At 46.2% G+C, this 19,765-nt stretch overlaps 1 protein-coding gene across 14 annotated transcripts in view; it reads left to right on the top strand.

Annotated features, from left to right (window-relative positions):
* The window catches only part of GFOD2 (Gfo/Idh/MocA-like oxidoreductase domain containing 2), a 48,223-nt gene that overhangs the window by 25,515 nt on the left and 2,943 nt on the right, over positions 1 to 19,765 (top strand). For 2 of the 14 annotated variants that reach the window (XM_078357480.1, XM_078357478.1), the window contains 3 exons: positions 1,960 to 2,076; positions 9,255 to 9,600; positions 18,396 to 18,491. In XM_078357480.1, coding sequence (XP_078213606.1) covers positions 9,342 to 9,600; positions 18,396 to 18,491 — 355 coding nt within the window. In that variant the 5' untranslated portion in view covers positions 1,960 to 2,076; positions 9,255 to 9,341. Of the gene's footprint in view, positions 1 to 1,959; positions 2,077 to 2,122; positions 2,216 to 7,345; positions 7,456 to 8,508; positions 8,677 to 9,254; positions 9,601 to 18,395; positions 18,492 to 19,765 lie in introns of all 14 variants that reach the window. The other 12 variants (XM_078357476.1, XM_078357477.1, XM_054248843.2 and 9 more) reach the window with 8 other exon arrangements.

The following is a 19,765-nucleotide window of genomic DNA, read 5'->3' as shown; positions in this document are numbered from 1 at the left end:
CTTTGAGTGCACAGATAACACTTGATTCATCTTTTCAGTGTCAAAATCTGCAAGAAATTGTGTTTTATCCTCAAGTCACCCCCTGGTGGTAATTCCAGACAGAAAGGGGCAGAGATGACAGTTCTTGCCAGTTGAGATTTCCTCCTTTAAAGGACATTTCCAGACATTCTGTCAAACTATACCTTCTATATTTATCTCATTTAACACACCTCTCTTTGCAAGGAGTGCTGGGAAATACAGGTTTGTTTTTGTTTTGTTTTTTTTTTTGAGACCGTTTCACTCTTGTTGCCCAGGCTGGAGTACAATGGCATGATCTTGGCTCACTGCAATCTCCACCTCCTGGGTTCAAGTGATTCTCCTGCCTCAGCCTCCTGAGTAGCTGGGATACAGGCATGTGCCACCATGGTCGGCTAATTTTGAATTTTTAGTAGAGATGAGGTTTTGGGGTTCCATGTTTCTCTCTCTTTTTTTTTGAGACGGAGTTTTGCTCTTGTTACGCAGGCTGGAGTGCAATGGTGCAATCTCGGCTCACCGCAACCTTCGTCTCCTGGGTTCAAGCAATTCTCCTGCCTTAGCCTCCCGAGTAGCTGGGACTACAGGCGTGCACTACCATGCCCAGCTAATTTTTGTATTTTTAGTAGAGATGGGTTTCAACATGTTGACCAGATTGTCTCGATCTCTTGATCTCATGATCCACCGGCCTCGGCCTCCCAAAGTGCTGGGATTATAGGCATGAGCCACGGCGCCCAGCCCCATGTTTCTCTTAAGGACACTGCAGTTTCTCAGTCACTGAGACTTAGAACTTCAGTGTCAGTTTTTGTTTTTTTTTTTAGTGTGTGTGTGGGTCACATTTATTGAAGTATAATTTACAGAACAGTAAAGTTTACCCTTTTTGTATCAGTTTTGACAGATGCTGTCATATAACTGCCACCCTAGACAAAATGCAGAACAGTTTCATCACCCTGCAAAAATTCCCCTGTGCCTCTTTGTTGTTTACACATGGTCCCAGTTCCAACCCTTGGCAATCACTGATCTATTCTCTGTCCCTATAGTTTTGCTTTTCCATTATGGCATTTAAATGGAATCACACAGCATGGAGCCTTTGAGTTAGTGTATCTTTCAGTTAGTAGAATGCATTTGAGATTTGTTCATTGTGGCATACATCCATAGTATGTTCCTTTTTATTGCTGAGTAGTATCCATTGGATCCATTGGCATTGATAATACTGTTTATCTCTTCACCAATTGATGGATATTTGTGTTGATGACAAGATGTGGCAATTATGAATAAATCCCCTATATAGACATTCATATATAGGTTTTTGTGTGACTAAGTTTTCATTTCTCTTGGTAAGTACTAAATCTAGAAGTAGGATTGCTAGGTTGTATGATAGGTATCTGGTTAACTTGATAAGATGGCAAACTTTTCCAAAGTGGCTATATTATTTTACATTTTCACCAATAATGAATACTTGCTTCCTACCCTTGCTAGTATTTGATACCAGGTTTTCTGAATTTCAGACATTGTAATGTATATGGTTGTATTGAATGTTTTAATTTGTATTTCTTTCTTTCTTTTTTCTTTTTGAGACAATGTCTTGCTGTGTCGCCCAGGCTGGAGTGCAGTGATGCAATCTCGGCTCACTACAACCTCCGCCTCTCAGGTTCAAGTGATTCTTCTGCCTCAGCCTCCTGAGTAGTTGGGATTACAGGCGTGCACCACCGTGTCTGGCTAATTTTTTTTTTTTTTTTTTAAGTAGAGATGGGGGTTTCACCATGTTAGCCAGGCTGGTCTCGAACTCCTGACCTCAGGCGATCTGACCGCCTTGGCCTCCCAAAGTGCTGGGATTACAGGCATGAGCCACTGTGCCCAGTCTTAATTTGTATTTCTAATTAATGCAGTCTAGGGACTATTGATATGGTGAGTTATAGTAATTTATTTTTTATTTTTTTGAGACAGAGTCATCCTCTGTCGCCCAGGCTGAAGTATAGTGGTGCAATCACAGTTCACTGCAACCTCCACCTCCCCGGCTCAGTGTTCCTCCCACCTCAGCCTCCTGAGTAAATGGAACCACAGGTTTGTGCCACTGCACTTGGCTTTTTTTGTTTGTTTGTTTTTGTAGAGACGGGGTTTCACCATGTTCACTAGGCTGGTCTTGAACTGCTGGTCTCAAGTAATCCACCTGCCTTGGCCTCCCAAAATGCTGGGATTATAGGTGAGTCACCACACCTGGCCCCGTTTTTTTTTTCCTTTTTCCAGTTAAACATTCTGCTATCCAGGCTGAGTGCAGTGGCTTGCTCCTATTATCCCAGCACTTTGGGAAGCTGAAGCAGGTGGATCACTTGAGGCCAGGAGTTCGAGACCAGCCTGGCCAACATGGCAAAACCCCTTCTCTACAAAATAAACAAAAATTAGCCAGGCCTGGTGGCACATACCTGTGGTTCCAACTACTCAGGTGGCTGAGGCATGAGAATTGCCTGAACCCAGGAGGCGGAGGTTGCAGTGAGCCAAGATAGTGCTACTGCATTCCAGCCTGGGTGACAGAGCAAGACTCTGTCTCAAAACAAACAGACAAACAAAAAAACCCCACATTCTCCTATCCAATAGTAATTGATTTTAGAATATTAACCCAGCCTTGCATTCTTGGGATTAAACTCCTCTTGGTCATGGTGTATTGGTTTTGTTTTATTTTTATTCATTTATTTATGTATTTTTTTAAGTGATGGAGTCTTGCTGTGTTGCCCAGGCTGGGGTGCCAGTGGCATGATCTTTGCTCACTGCAGCTTTTGTCTCCTGGGTTTTGGTGATTCTTCTGCCTCAGCCTCCTGGGTAGCTTGGATTACAGGCACACGCCATCATGCCCAGCTAATTTTTGTATTTTTAGTAGAGACAGGGTTTCACCATGTTGACCAGGCTGGTCTCGAACTCCTGATCTCAGGTACTCTACCCACCTCAGCCTCCCAGAGTGCTAGAATTACAGGTGGGAGCCACTGCACCCGACTCGTGTATTGTCTTTTAACACATTGCTTGATTTAATTTGATAATATTTTGTTAAGGATTTTTAACTGTGCCTAAGTTTATAAGAGTATAAGAGATGTTGGCCTATAGTTCAGTGTTGTTTTTTTTTTTTAATTTGGCTCTCCCACCCCCCTGATAGTCCCAAATTCTAGTGATAACTGTGTGGTCCATTTCATTCCCTCCATTAGACCCTCCTTATGTCTTACTTGATATCCTAACTGGTTCTCTGTGTCTAGTGTCTTCTAAACTCTATCCTACCTACATCTTTCTGCCAAATTAAAAAAAATAAATTCAGGCTGGCACGCAGTGTTTATTCTCTGCCAGGATGTGGTTCTGGCAGGAGCTGTGCTCAACAAACGTCACAGCTCCTTTGGAGGACCCCTCTCCCATGACCATTGCTTTTGCTGGGTTCCAGTGACATATCCTCACTCCCTCATTGCACCTGGGGTGGTGACACTACCTTGCCAGTCCCTGGGTACTCCACCATCCCTTGTATGTTTCCTTTACTACTCACACTGTTGTGAATAATCCCTTCATTAAAGGCTTTTTTTTTTTTTGAGACAGAGTTTCACTTTTGTTACCCAGGCTGGAGTGCAATGGCGCGATCTCGGCTCACCGCAACCTCCGCCTCCCAACACTTTGGGAGGCCAAGGCAGGTAGATCACAAGGTCAGGAGTTCGAGACCAGCCTGGCCAATATGGTAAAATCCATCTCTACTAAAAATACAAAAATTAGCTAGGTATGGTGGCGCACACCTGTAGTACCAGCTACTCGGGAGGCTGAGGCAGGAGAATCGCTTGAACCTGGAAGGCAGAGATTGCAGTGAGCTGAAATCATGCCACTGCACTCTAGCCTGGGTGAACAGAGCGACTCCATCTCAAAAAAAAAAGAAGAAAGAAAAAAAAATTCAGTGGTTTTTATTGCTTACCTACTTAGTCAAGGTCCAGGGAGGAAACTGTCAGTGTACTCAAAGGATTGATTAAAAAGCCTTTAATGAGGCCAGGCGCTGTGGCTCATGCCTATAATCCCAGCACTTTGGGAGGCCAAGGCGGGTGGATCACAAGGTCAAGAGATCGGGACCATCCTGGTCAACATGGTGAAACCCCGTCTCTACTAAAAAAAAATACAAAAATTAGCTGGGCATGGTGACTCGCGCCTGTAGTCCCAGCTACTCGGGAGGCTGAGGCAGAAGAATTGCTTGAATCCAGGAGGCGGAGGTTGCGGTGAGCCGAGATCGCATCATTGCACTCCAGCCTGGGTAACAAGAGCGAAACTCTGTCTCAAAAAAAAAAAAAAGCCTTTAATGAAGGGATTATTCACAACAGTGTGAGTAGTAAAGGAAACATACAAGGGATGGTGGAGTACCCAGGGACTGGCAAGGTAGTGTCACCACCCCAGGTGCAATGAGGGAGTGAGGGTATGTCACTGGAACCCAGCAAAAGCAATGGTCATGGGAGAGGGGTCCTCCAAAGGAGCTGTGACGTTTGTTGAGGAGCACAGCTCCTGCCAGAACCACATCCTGGCAGAGAATAAACACTGTGACCTTTCTTCCTGCTTGCCGATCTCTTCTTCCTGGTGCTTTCCCATGGCTGGACTCAGATGAAAGCTAGAGGCTGGGCGCAGTGGCTCACACCTGTAATCCCAGCACTCTGGGAGGCCGAGGCAGACGGATCACCTGAGGTCAGGAGTTCGTGACCAGCCTGGCCAACATGGTGAAACCCTGTCTTTAAAAAAAAAGAGGGCTGGGCACGGTGGCTCACGCCTGTAATGTCAGCACTTTGGGAGGTCGAGGTGGGCGGATCACCTGAGGTCAGGAGTTCAAGACCAGCCTGGTCAACATGGTGAAACTCCATCTTAAAAAAAAAAAAAAGAGCCAGAGGGACCTGGAGCCCAGGCCTTTAGAGACTGACCTTCTGACTCTGGAAACAAAAAGCAGGGCACACAGGATCAGTTAGGGCAGGAAGGGGAGACCAAGAATACCTAGCACACCCACCTGTCAACGTTTAAACTCCTGAGATTAACACTTCATGCCATCAGCTCTGGCTCCTACTCACCTTTCTGACTTGTCACCCCTGAAATTAGGACTTTTCTTCTTTTTATGTCCCACAGCATCCCTGTTAGCTCCTTGGGAATAGTAAGACACATGAATGAATTAGTATTGGTTTTGAACAGTGGATCAGAGGCAAACAGTCACCATCAGGGTGGGTAACAGAAGGAACTTCTCTGGCTCACATTCATCACTAAGGTTGCACCACACATGTACATGTTACAAAATGACTTTTTCTTTCTTGCCTTTATGGAAGCTTAGAGAAGCGAAGTAACCTGCTCAAAGGTGACCTGCTCGAAGTTTCATGCTGGTTGTAGCAGGTTGTTCACACAGCCAGACGTGGAACCCTGGGAGAGTTACCTCACCTTTTTGAGCATGTTTTCTCATCTGTACAACAGGGCTGCATGGACCTAGGGACAAACTAAACACTGGCTGGCTTATTACACTCTGTATTAGCTCAGAATTATGACTCCCATATTTCTACACAGCTTTTGAAGACACATCTAAGTCAGTCATAGATAGTTAATATCTTTTTTTAAGAAAAAAATTCCCTGTATACTGACTCATATCTAATTGGCCAGGCCCAATTATAGGTATTTTACAAATTTTTTTTTTTTTTTAAACGGAGTTTCACTCTTGTTACCCAGGCTGGAGTGCAATGGTGTGATCTCGGCTCACCACAACCTCCGCCTCCTGGGTTCAGGCAATTCTCCTGCTTCAGCCTCCTGAGTAGCTGGGATTACAGGCACGTGCCACCATGCCCAGCTAATTTTTTGTATTTTTAGTAGAGACGGGGTTTCACCATGTTGACCAGGATGGTCTCTATCTCTTGACCTTGTGATCCACCCGCCTCGGCCTCCCAAAGTGCTGGGATTACAGGCGTGAGCCACCGCGTCTGGCCACAAAATATTATTAACTCAATCCTTAAATTCCCTGTGAGGTAGATAAAATTTCCCCATTTTACAGATCAGGAAATGGAGGCACAGAGTGACTAAGGGACTTAACCTGAGGTCACCCAGCTGGTAAGTGACAGAGCCAGGCTTTGAACCTAGGCAAGGTAGCTGCGGGCTCCATGTCTCTAACCTCTGTACTGCCTTTCCTGTAACCTGTGGCCTTGTCAAATTGTATATAGCCTGTCCTGCCAAGGCACCCTTCGTTCCTGACCAGCATGTGGCAATTGGAAATGCATGTGGCCTTGGCAGGACTGGATTTGTAGAGATCTTTGGAGGCATATGAAGAATAAGTGCAAGGATGTTAAGGACAGAGAGTGGGGAAATTTTAGGGGTGAGAAAGAATAGCCACTGAAATAATCAGGGAAAACCAGCTCTGCCTGCTTGGGCAGAAAATATCTAGTCAGCAAACCTGTCTTACTTCATGTCATCTGGCTTCCTCGGTCCAGCCAGTACCCCTTTATGGGTGTTGATGAAGCTTCCCTTTGAGTCAGTGGTAATAAAACAGGTTATTAAAATTTTTTCCATTCCATTCTGTTGTTTTAAGCCACTGATACTCATATATTTTTTTTCACTTCATATTAGCTCAAAATTGTTATCCTCATATTCCTACACAGCTTTTAAAGAGGAGACATCTAAATCGGTCATAGATCTTTTCTTTTTTTTTAAAAAAAAAAAGATTTCCTGTGTAGTGGGTATATATATTTCCTATATATACTCAAATACAACTAGAGTGAGAAGGAACACAGTGTGGGAGTGGAGGGATGTGTGCCCTCAGCATGAATTTACGGAAGACATGGAATGTGTCTCACTCCTTTGACCCTGTAACAGCTGGTAATTAATGGCCAAGAAAACTTAGCGAGATATGGTGGCTCACGCCTGTAATCTCAGCACTTTGGGAGGCTGAGGTGGGCAGATCACCTGAGGTCAGTAGTTCAAGACCAGCTTGGCCAACATGGTGAAACCCTGTCTCTACTAAAAATACAAAAATTAGCCGGGCATGGTGGCACATGCCTGTAGTCCCAACTACTTGGGAGGCTGAGACAGGAGAATCACTTGATCCTGGAACTCTGAGGTTGCAGTGAGCCAAGATCATGCCACTGTACCCCAGCCTGGATGACAGAGACAGGACTCTGTCTCAAAAAAAAAAAAAAGTAGAATCTCACTACTTACCTAATGCTGCAGACTTGACACTGTCAAGCTCCTTGAATAGCCATAACCTCTAAATAACCAAAACACCTGTAAAAGCAGACAGTGACCAAAATAGCTGAAGGGAGTCCAGGACATGAAAATTGTAGAAGATAACTGTGTGTTTAACCTGTTTTCTAAGGAAACTTGAAGAGAAGGCTATAAGAGCAGAATTGGCAAAGAGAAAAGAGGAAGATTGGTGGCCAGATGCAGTGTCTGACACCTGTAACCCCAGCATTTTGGGAGGCCAAGGTGGGTGGAACTTGAGGTCAGGAGTTCCAGACCAGCCTGGCCAATGTGGCGAAACCCTGCCTCTACTAAAAATACAAAAATTAGGCCAGACACAGTGGCTCACACCTATAATCCCAGCACTTTGGGAGGCCCAGGCGGGAGGATCACAAAGTCAGGAGTTTGAGACCAGCCTGGCCAAAATAGTGAAACCCCATCCCTACTAAAAATACAAACGTTACCTAGGCATGGTGGTGGGTGCCTGTAGTCCCAGCTGCTCAGGAGGCTGGGCAAGAGAATCACTTGAACCTGGGAGGTGGAGGTTGCAGTGAACTGAGATTGCACCATTGCATTCCAGCCTGGGTGACAAGAGTGAAACTCCATCTCAAAAAAAAAAAAAAAGAGAGAGAGACGGAGAAAGTGGAAAAGAAAAGCAGGCTGAGTGGCCACAGACATTGTTTACCATCAGAAAGAAAAAAGATGGTTCAGATAAAACCCCAATGAGAGTGAAGGAGGCAATTAGTTCTTTCACTTTTCTCTTGAACTGGTTTTTGTTTTCCACTCTTCTTTTTATTTAATTAATTTTTTTTTTTTGAGACAGAGTTTCATTCTGTCACCCAGGCTGGAGTGCAGTGGTGCGATCTTGGCTCACTGCAACCTCAACCTCTAAGGTTCAAGAGATTCTCCTGCCTTAGCTTCCCAAGTAGGTGGGATTACAGGCATCTGCCACCAAACTTGGCTAATTTTTTTGTATTTTTAGTAGAGATGGGGTTTTACCATGTTGAGCCAGCTGATTTTGAACTCCTGACCTCAGGCAATCCACCTGTCTTGGCCTCCCAAAGTGCTGGGATTACAGGCGTGAGCCACCATGCCAGGCCTACGCTCTTTTTCTTTGTCCTATATAGAATCATGAACTTTTACAGCAAGACGCAGTCCTAAAGATCAATCACTCCCCTTATTATACATTTAAGGCCCTGAAGGTTAAGTGGTTTGACCGGGGTTGCACAGAAAATTAAGTAGCAGAACAGGGATTTAAACCCAGCTTTATTCATTTTCGTTTTTCCTCCTATCCTTCAGTCTCCATGGAAGAAGATTCTGCAGTTTTTAATCTTGGAACAGTATTTCTTTTTCCTTTTGAGACAAGGTCTTGCTCTGTTGCCCAGGCTGGAGTATAGTAGCACAATCATAGCTCACTACAATTGTGAACTCCTGGGCTCAAGTAATCCCTTCACCTCAGTCTCCCAGGTAGGTAGGACTACAAGTGCAGGCCACCACATCTGGCTATTTTTAAATTTTTTTTTTGTATAGAGATGGCATCTCACCATGTTCCCCAGGCTACTCTCAAACTCCTGGCCTCAAGTGATCTTCCCACCTCGGCCTCCCAAAGAGCTGGGGTTTCCTGGCCTCCAGCAGTATTTCATTTGTGCTTTTCTGGAAGAGACTTGTTGCTTCCTTATTTGAAATTATCCTCGGGCTGGGCGCGGTGGCTCACACCTGTAATCCCAGCACTTTGGGAGGCTGAGGCGGGCAGATCACGAGGTCAAGAGATCAAGACCATCCTGGCCAACATGGTAAAATCCTGTCTCTACTGAAAATACAAAAATTAGCTGGGCTGGTGGCACATGCCTGTAGTCCCAGCTACTTGGGAGGCTGAGGCAGGAGAATCACTTGAACCTAGAAGGTAGAGACTGTAGTGAGCTGAGATCATGCCACTGCACTCCAGCCTGGGGAGGACAAGAGTGAGACTCCATCTCAAAAAAAAAAAAAAAGCCTAAGCTGGGTGTCCTCTCTGGTAATAACCAGTGTAATGCTTGCTATTCTAGGAGCCATGTTTGACCAGGACGTTGGGAAGGTCGTATCCATGCTGGAGGCTCTTGTGAGGAGATGAGTGGGTGAAGAGAGAGGCTGGGATGAAGATGCTGCCAGGAGTGGGTGTGTTTGGGACTGGCAGCTCCGCCCGAGTTCTGGTCCCACTGCTAAGGGCTGAAGGGTTCACTGTTGAGGCCCTGTGGGGGAAGACCGAGGAGGAGGCGAAGCAGCTTGCTGAGGAGATGAACGTCGCCTTCTACACCAGCCGGACCGATGACGTCTTGCTGCATCAAGATGTGGATCTGGTGTGCATCAGCATCCCCCCTCCACTCACCCGGCAGATATCCGTGAAGGCTCTAGGTATGCCCAGCAGGCTGCAGCAGGGGCAGATCATGTCTCCCTCTGGGCAGTTCCCTGAGGGTCACTCCTCTCCTCTGAGTCTGGGCACCTTCCTAGGCTTGCATCTGCAGGGAGGAGAACTCTGGGACATCACTTGTCCCTGAAGCTAGTGCTTTGGGAGGGCATGTTGGGGGTTCTTAATAACTATAGGAGAAAAAAGACATAGCCTAACCTACCTCCCATTCATAAATTTCTGAACAGAAATTAAGGAAATACTCTAAGAGACAGACATCAAGGGGCTGGAGATGGTTGCATCTCAGTCTGTAAAGTTTGCCTCTGTGAAGTTAGAGTTCAGAGCCCTGGGCACTGGGGAATTGGTTGTGACTGGTGTGTTTGTTCTTCCATTTCTGAGGCACACAGCACCACAGGAAGGAGAGGCTGTGTAGTAAGGCTACCATTTCCCATGTTTTGTCAGCCCTTGAGTATAGTGAGCACACACCCTTCCTGCCAAACTGCAGTTTTGTATTGCCAGAGGGCAGGAAGGCTGTGACGGCGTTTGGCTTCCCTGACAGGATCTGAAGATAGCCTGCTCACATGACATCTCTTTCCCTTGGGAAGTTTTGGGCTTGGTAACCTCCTGCCCCTGGCTGGGCATGGCCTGCTGAGCTGTTCTCCTGCAGTTCCTGTTGTTCTTCTCTTTCCAGTCAACTGTAGCCAACTTATTTTCTTCATTTAATAGAAATCAGAACCTAGTTTAGTAAGTAAACAAACCAGTAAACATTCAGCCAACAATTTTTATTTATTTATTTATTTTGGAGATGGCGTTTTGCTCTTGTCACCCAAGCTGGAATGCAGTGGCACAATCCCGACCCACTGCAACCTCTACCTCCCAGGTTCAAGCGATTCTCCTGCCCTGGCCTCACAAGTAGCAGGGACTACAGATGTGTGCCACCACGCTTGGCTAATTTTTGTAATTTTAGTAGAAATGGGGTTTTGCCATGTTGGCCAGGCTGGTCTTGAACTCCTGACCTCAGGTGATCCACCTGCCTTGGCCACCCAAAGTGCTGACGTTACAAGCATGGGCCACCACACCTAGCCTCAGTTTTGTGTTTTTTTTTTTTTTTGAGATGGAGTCTTCCTAGGTCACCCGGCTGGAGTGCAGTGGCGCAATCTCGGCTCACCGCAAACTCCGCCTCCGTGTTCAAGCGATTCTTGCGCCTCAGCCTCCCAAGTAGCTGGGACCACAGGCGTGTGCCACCATGCCTGGCTAATTTTTTTTTTTTTTTTTTTTGTATTTTTAGTAGAGATGGGGTTTCACCGTGTTGATCAGGATGGTCTCGATCTCTTGACCTCGTGATCTGCCCGCCTCGGCCACCCAAAGTGCTGGGATTATAGGTATAGGCCACTGCGCCCGGCCAATATTTTTTTAATGCCTCCTGTGTGCCAGTCACCGTCCTGTTGTCATTTTGGACACTCAAAGCTATATTAGATGGGACTCCTCCCTGCCTTCAGATTTCATAGTCCAATTGAGGCAACTAGAAATAACACACATTACAAGGTGGATGACAGAAGACATAGTCACAATTCAAGTAGCATATAGTTACTTGACTAAGTAATGACTCAGTCGTTTTGGCCTTATTGTTTGTTTCTTCCAGAGAGCTCTCTCTGATGATGTGTGACATTGGAGCTATTCATTCATTGGTCACCAAATACTTGGGAGGTCAGACAGTGGCTCCCAGATTGAATTCAGAAATAGACCTAGGTCAACACTTTAGCAGAAAGTTGGTTCAAGGGGAACCAGGCTGCTGTGGTCACTCGAGACTCCTTGCCATCCCTTGTGGCTTGAATGCAGACCAGAAAGGTGATGTGTGTCCAGAGGCAGAGCTCTGGAGGCTCTCAGTCTTCTTCCTGAATTTTAGGGCTCCCCACAGACACCATTTCCAAGCTGTGCAGGAGGAAAGAGAAAAACCCCAGGGTCCTGTGGCAATAAGCTTGCTTTTTTTCTGGTTCTTGGTATGCTCCACCAGCAGCAGCAGCACCTGGGAGCTTATTAGAAATCTGAATTCTCGGCCGGGTGTGGTGACTCAAACCTGTAATCCCAGCACTTTGGGAGGCCGAGGCGGGTGGATCACGAGGTCAAGAGATCGAGACCATCCTGGTCAACATGGTGAAACCCTGTCTCTACTAAAAAAGTACAAAAAATTAGCTGGGCATGGTGGCATGTGCCTGTAATCCCAGCTACTCAGGAGGCTGAGGCAGGAGAATTGCCTGAACCCAGGAGGTGGAGGTTCCAGTGAGCTGAGATCGCGCCATTGCACTCCAGCCTGGGTAACAAGACTGAAACTCCATCTCAAAAAAAAAAAAAAAAAAAAGGCCGGACACGGTGACTCACACCTGTAATCCCAGCACTTTGGGAGGCCGAGGCAGGTGGATCACGAGGTCAAGAGATCGAGACCATCCTGGTCAACATGGTGAAACCCCGTCTCTACTAAAAATACAAAAAATTAGCTGGGCATGGTGGCGCGTGCCTGTAATCCCAGCTACTCAGGAGGCTGAGGCAGGACAATTGCCTGAACCCAGGAGGCAGAGATTGCAGTGAGCCGAGATCACGCCATTGTACTCCAGCCTGGGTAACAAGAGTGAAACTTCGTCTCAAAAGAAAAAGAAAAAAAAAGAAAGCTGAATTATCAGCTGGGCAACATAGTGGGATTCCATCTCTACAAAAATAGTTTAAAAATCAGCCAGGCATGGTGGCATGTGACTGTGGTCCCAGCTACTTAGGAAGCTGAGGCAGAAGGATCACTTGAGCCCAGGAGATAGAGGCTGCTATGAGCAGTGATCATGCACTCCAGCTTGAGTGACAGAGTAAGACTGTCTCAAAAACAAAGAAGTCGAAATTCTCAGGCCCCAATTCAAACCTACTGAATCTCTGGGATCCAGCTATCTGTGTTTGAACAAGCCTTGCAGGTGACTCTCTTGCACCTTAAGAATTGAGAGCCACTGATCCAGTCCAACATCTTCATTTGAATTAAACTGAGGCCCAGGAACATTAGGAATGACAGCTTGGTTGCATTTCACCAAGTCTTCATGCTGTGATTTTTCTCTCCTTGTTAGAGCGTTATATTTTTACCTTATTTCTAAAGCCGTAAGATCATTTCTTGCCCTCATTCTTATTTTTCCTAAAATTAATTATTGGGCTTCCTTTCCACAGATATTCATATCACAGCTCTTTTTAAGGCATCTTGTTTTCTGCTTTGGTCTGACCTGTGTTTTTCATCTTCTACCTCCAATTTCATCCTTAAAACTTTCCCATGAATTTCTTAAATGGGAGAGGGAAGGGCCCTGATGTATTTTATTCTTCAGTTCAGAAGTAGTTCAGGAAAACGTATATTAAGTGCAAGGTGCCCCAGCATCTTTGCCACAGTTGAATGTTTTCTTAAATCTGTCACTAAAAGGTGGGCTTCTGTGCCCAATTATTGGCACTTCTTTGGTTCATTAGAAAAACATTAAGTTTGCAGCTGGGCAGAGTGGCTCACGCCAGTAATCCCATCACTTTGGGAGGCTGAGGTGGGCAGATTGCCTGAGGTCAGGAGTTTGAGACCAGTCTGGCCAACATGGCAAAACCCTGTTTCTACTAAAAATACAAAATTAGTTGAGTGTGATGGCACATAACTGTAATCCCAACTACTGGGGAGGCTGAGACAGGAAAATTGCTTGAACCCAGCATGCGGAGGTTGCTGTAAGCAGAGATTGCACCACTGTACTCCAACCTGGGTAACAGAGTGAGACTCTGCCTCAAAAGAAAGAAAAACACTAAGTTTGCCAGTCTTTTTCCATGGGATCCCAAGATGACAAAAGATACTCCAGCTCAGATCCCTGCTATATGCTTTTATCCCAAGAACACCAGTCCCTTGGGAAGCCTTCCCTGACCCATGATCCAGGTCAGGTCCCTGCAGTATGCTCTTAGCTGCAGCATTTGTTCATCTTCTGCATTTATCACAGTGCTGTTTTACATTTCTTTGTATGATAATTTGAACCCATTAAACCATACATTCTCTGAAGGTTGAAACCATACCTGATGTTGTATCCTCAGTGCTTGGCACAGGGCATGCTGGTTGAACAAGGCATTTACAAATCCTATCTAGGCAGCCCAGACTGCTGGTCTGAGCCAGGCAGCTAACATGGACCTGTGATCTAAGAAAGAGTGTAGATTGGGCTATGGGCAAGAAATGTTCCAGTAGCAGAACTTTTTAATTTAAAAAACGAGCTGGGCACGGTGGCTCATGCCTATAATTCCAGCACTTTGGGAGGCCGAGGTGGGCAAATCACCTGAGGTCAGGAGTTTGAGACCAGCCTGACCAACATGGAGAAACCCCATCTCTACTAAAAATACAAAATTAGCTGGGCGTGGTGGCACATGCCTGTAATCCCAGTTACTAGGGAGACTGAGGCAGAAGAATCGCTTGAACCTGGGAGGCGGAGATTGTGAGCTGAGATCGCCATTGCATTCCAGCCTGGGCAACAAGAGCAAAACTCTGTCTCAAAAACAAAAACAAAAAAAAAAGTGGACTTCTGGATTTTGTAAAACATAAAAATAGCACTCTTCTTGGGCTGCTTCTCAACCCTGCTGTTGGAAATGATTTTTCCAGTCCCAGGCCACTAGAGGGAGAAACAAGGGCGATCCTAAGCCCAGAGCTGTGAATCTGGTTCCGTGGTGTGTTACTAGCAGCAGGGAAGTGGTCTGAAGCAGCACTGGAGCATCTTCTCTGGGCCTTGGTCAAGGGCTCATCACTCCTGGGTAATCTAGGGGTATGAGCTGGAGAGGGGCTTGCAGCTTGAAACTATGCTCCAGGGAACCTAAGCTAAAAGCACTCGGCACCCATCTCTTCCAATTGCTGGAAGCAAAACAGTTTTCGGGTTTGTTTTTTTTTTTTGTTTTTTTTTTTTTGAGATAGGCTTTCACTCTTTCACCCAGTCTGGAGCACAGTGGTGCTATCATAGCTTACTGCAAACTTGAACTCCTGGGCTCAAACAATCCTCCTGCCTTAGCCTCTGGCGTAGCTGAAACCATAGGTGCACCGCCATGCCTGGCTAATTTTTAAGAAAACATTTTTGTAGAGACAGGATCTTACTATGTTGTTCAAGCTGGTATTGAACTCCTGACTCTGGCAATCTTCCTACCTTGGCCTCCCAAAGTGATGGAATTATAGGCAGGAGCCACTGTTCCTAGCAGTTTTCAGCTTCTCTAATCTCCCTTGACTTCCTGGCAGAAGAGCTAGATAAACTCAGGTAAACATGTCTTTCATGGCTACCCAGAGACCCTGTACAGCTACCCCACAGGAGCCTGTTTAACTAAACATGGCCTTTTAGTCCCGTGCTGATACTACTGGGTCCTAAGTTTAAGAATGCTGTTGTGACTGGGCACAGTAGCTCATGTCTGTAATCCCAGCACTTTGGGAGGCCAAGGCGGGCCGATCACCTGAGGTCAGCAGTTCGAAACCAGCCTGACAAACATGGTGAAACCCGGTGTCTACTAAAAACACAAAAATTAGGCAGATGTGCTGGCATGCACCTATAAATCCAGCTATTCAGGAAGCTAAGGCAGGAGAATCGCTTGAACCCAGGAGGTGGAGGTTACAGTGAGCCGAGATCATGCCACTGCACTCCAGCCTGAGCAACAGAGTGAGACTTCATCTCAAAAAAAAAAAAAAAAAAAGTACAGTCATTCAGGGCCAGGCACAGTGGCTCACACCTCTAATCCAGCATTTTGTGAGGCCAAGGCAGGCAGATCACTTGAATTCAGGAGTTTAAAGACCAGTCTGGACAACGTGATGAAACCCCATCTCTATCAAAAGTACAAAATATTAGCTGGATGAGGTGGCTCACACCTGTAATCCCAGCACTTTGGGAGGCGGAGGTGGGTAGATCACAAGGTCAAGAGGTTGAGACCATTCTAGCCAACATGATGAAACCCCATCTCTACTAAAAATACAAAAATTAGCTGGGCGTGGTAGCACAAGCCTGTAGTCCCAGCTACTCGGGAGGCAGAGGCAGGAGAATTGCATGAACCAAGGAGGCAGAGGTTGCAGTGAGCCCAGATCGCACCATTGCACTCCAGCCTGACAACAGAGTGAGACCATGTTTCAAAAAAAAAAAAGCAGATTGAAGAGTGTCATAAATTGAAGTGATTGAATGATGTCATAGACTACCAATCCAAATGCCTTCTTTCTTGTGCTATAGCACTGAGGTTTATAATCCTGGGAGTTCAGACCTAAGATGTCCTTAAGTACAAATGACAGATCCTCTGTGGGGTTCTTCAGGGTCAAGGTGGCAGTGGTGGGGGTAGGAAGTGAGGGGAGCTGGAATGATTGACCAGAGGCACCAGTTTCTTTCCTCTGGGCTTGGTCAGGATGTGAGCTATCAGGGGGCCAGGCTGGGCCTGACTCTCAGAGAGACCTAATAAACAGTACATACAATAAAACAATTCCTCAGGCTGGGCGCGGTGGCTCACGCCTATAATCCCAGCACTTTGGGAGGCCGAGGCGGGTGGATCACAGGTCAAGAGATCGAGGCCATCCTGGTCACAACAAGGTGAAACCCCGCCTCTACTAAAAATATAAAAATTAGCTGGGCATGGTGGTGCACGCCTGTAGTTTCAGCTACTCGGGAGGCTGAGGCAGGAGAATTGCTTGAACCCAGAAGGCGGAGGTTGCAGTGAGCTGAGATCGTGCCATTGCACTCCAGTCTGGGTAACAACAGCGAAACTCGGTCTCAAAAATAAATAAATAAATAAAACAACTCCTCTATATTCATTTTGATTCTGTTTTTTGAGACAGAGTCTTGCTCTGTCATCCAGGCTGGAGTACAGTGGCTTGATCATAGCTCACTGCAGCCTCTAACTCCTGGACTCAAGTGATTCTTACACCCCAGCCTCCTGTGTATCTGGGACTACAGGTGTGCACTGCCATACCCGTGAGCCACTTCACCCAGCCTGAAAATTTGATTTTCTAAAAAGATGTTATAAAATCAATATGGGCGAGGCATGGTGGCTCATGACTATAATCCTGGTACTTTGGGAGGCCAAGGCAGAAGGATCACCTGAGGCCAGGAGTTTGAGACCAGCCTGGGCAACATAGCATGACCCTGTATTTACAAAAAATTTAAAAATCAGCTGGGGGTGGTGTCACACACCTATAGTCCCTGCTACTTGGAAAGCTCAGGGGAAGGCTCTGCTTGAGCCCAGACCAAGAATGCAGCAAACCAGAATCATGCTACTACACTACACTCCAGCCTAGGTGACAGCAAGAACCTGTCTTTTTTTTTTTTTTTTTTTTTTTTGAGACAGACTTTCTCTCTGTCACCTAGGCTGCCGTGCAGTGGTGTGATCTCAGCGTACTACAACCTCTGCCTCCCAGGTTCAAGTGATTCTTCTGCCTCGGCCTCCCGAGTAGCTGGCATTACAGGTGCACACACCATGCCTGGCTTTTTTTTTTTTTTTTTTTTTTTTTTTTTTGACAGAGTCTTGCTCTTTCCCAGGCTGGAGTGAAGTGGCTCAATCTGGGCTCACTGCAACCTCCGCCCCCCTGGGTTCAAGGGATTCTCCTGCCTCTGCCTCCCAGGTAGCTGGGATTATAGGAGCGCACCACCATGCCCAGCTAATTTTTTTTTTTTAAAGACTATTCAAGTGCAGTAGTGAGAAGGAGGTAAAGAGTAGAACAAGGAGTTTGATCTGTAACTGACTGTGAACAATCAATTGAGATAACTCACTACCTTCAGACCAGCTGCCCAGCTGATTTTTATATCTTTAGTAGAGACGGGGATTTTGCCATGTTGGCCAGGCTGGTCTCGAACTCCTGACCTCAGGTGATCCACCTGCTTCGGCCTCTCAAAGTGCTAGGATTACAGGCATGAGCCACTGTGCCTGTCCTAATTTTTTATATTTTTAGTAGAGACGGGGTTTCACCATATTGGCCAGGCTGGTCTCAAACTTCTGACCTTGTGATCCATCCACCTCAGCCTCTCAAAGTCTTGGGATTACAGGTGTGAGCCTAGTTTCTTCTTCAAGAGACAGTCTTGGGCCAGGCGCCGTGGCTCACACCTGTAATCCTAGCACTTTGGGAGGCCGAGTCGGGTGGATCACAGGGTCAGGAGTTCGAAACCAGCCTGGCCAACATGATGAAACCCCATCTCTACTAAAAATACAAAAATTAGCTGGGCGTGGTGGTGTGCGCCTGTAGTCCCAGCTACTCAGGAGGCTGAGGCAGAAGAATTACTTGAACCCAGGAGGTGGAGTTTGCAATGAGCCGAGATTGCGCCACTGCACTCCAGCCTGGGTCACAGAGTGAGGCTGTGTCTCAAAAAAAGAAGAAGAAGAAACTAAGTCAGATTTTCAAAATACAGAACAAAGAAATTATTTACCTAGAAAATGTAGTTTCTGGCCGGGCACAGTGGCTCAAGCCTGTAATCCCAGCACTTTGGGAGGTCGAGGCGGGTGGATCATGAGGTCAAGAGATCGAGACCATCCTGGTCAACATGGTGAAACCCCATCTCTACTAAAAATACAAAAAATTAGCTGGGCATGGTGGTTCGTGCCTGCTCAGGAGTCTAAGGCAGGAGAATTGCCTGAACCCAGGAGGCGGAGGTTGCGGTGAGCTGAGATCGCGCCATTGCACTCCAGCCTGGGTAACAAGAGCGAAACTCCATCTCAAAAAAAAAAAAAAAGAAAATGTAGTTTCTATATGAGTCTATTTATTTATTTATTTTCTTACTTATTTATTTACTTACTTACTGAGACAAAATCTCATTCTGTTGCCCAGGCTGGAGTGCAGTAGCTCAACATAGCTCACCGCAGCCCCAGTCTCCTGGGCTCAAAGGATCCTCCTGCCTCAGCTTCCAAGTAGCTAGGATTACAGGTATATATTCCTCCATGCCTGGCTTATTTTTTATTTTTTTTTAAATAGAGATGAGGTCTTGCTATGTTCCCCAGGCTGATTTTAAACTCCGGAACTCAAGTGTTCTTTCCATCTTGGCCTCCCAAAGTGCTGGGAATGTAAGCTTGAGCCACCATGCCCAGCCAAGTCTTAAAATCCAAGTCACAATGGGCTTTTTTTTCTCTGTATTTATGACACTGGCTGAATCCCTCTCTTGGCGATGGTAATAAAATGTACTGTTGACAGAGCTGTGCTGAGCCAGATACTTTATATATACTGCTTTGGTTGACTTAGTTCTCCTTTCTTTCCTGTAACTGTAAAATCCCATTTTACATTTATAGCAGTAAACAAAAAACCAGAGAAGTTTAGAAATTTCCCAGGTCATCCCAGCAATGAAGTGAGAGAACCAAGATTTGCACACAGGAATTTCTGGCTCCAAAGCTTGAGTCCAGCACCAATAATTGACTCTTCCTGGTAGTCAGTTGTCCTGAGGCCCATCCATCATGTTGGATATCAGCCATTTCTTTTTTTTTTTTTTTTGAGATTGAGTTTTGCTGTTGTTACCCAGACTGGAGTGCAATGGCACGATCTCGGCTCACCGCAACCTCCGCTTTCTGGGTTCAAGCAATTCTCCTGCCTCAGCCTCCCAAGTAGCTGGGACTACAGGCACGTACCACCATGCCCAGCTAATTTTTGTATTTTTAGTAGAGACGGGGTTTCACCTTGTTGACCAGGATGTTCTCGATCTCTTGACCTCATGATCCACCCGCCTCGGCCTCCCAAAGTGCTGGGATTATAGCACTGTGCCCGGCCGACATCAGCCATTTCTATAAAGTTTTCTTATTTATTAGTTGCAGGATTTATTGATTGTAGTTACCATTGTTTCTGCTGGAAGCTGGCCAAATGAGTTCCCCTCCTGAGCTTGTGTAAACAGAATCCATCTTGGTCCATCAGGGTAAACTGCACCCTGCAGTGAGCCATCAGATACAATCTGTGTTGGGCTGGGCTGGGTGACTCACACCTATAATTCCAGCACTTTGGGATGCCAAAGCGGGCACATCACCTGAGGTCAGGAGTGAGACCAGCCTGGCCAACATAGTTAAAATCCATCTCTACTAAAAATACAAAAATTAGCTGGGCATGTGGTGGGTACCTGTAATCCCAGCTACTCAGAAGGCTGAAGCAGGAGAATCGCTTGAACCCGGGAGGCAGAAGTTGCAGTGAGCAGCGATCATGACACTGCACTCCAGCCTGGG

This window comes from Callithrix jacchus, chromosome 20 (assembly GCF_049354715.1).
Source record: "Callithrix jacchus isolate 240 chromosome 20, calJac240_pri, whole genome shotgun sequence".
NCBI lineage: Eukaryota > Metazoa > Chordata > Mammalia > Primates > Cebidae > Callithrix > Callithrix jacchus.
The sequence above is the reverse complement of the archived record's forward strand: the minus strand, read 5'-3'. Positions and strand labels throughout refer to the sequence as shown.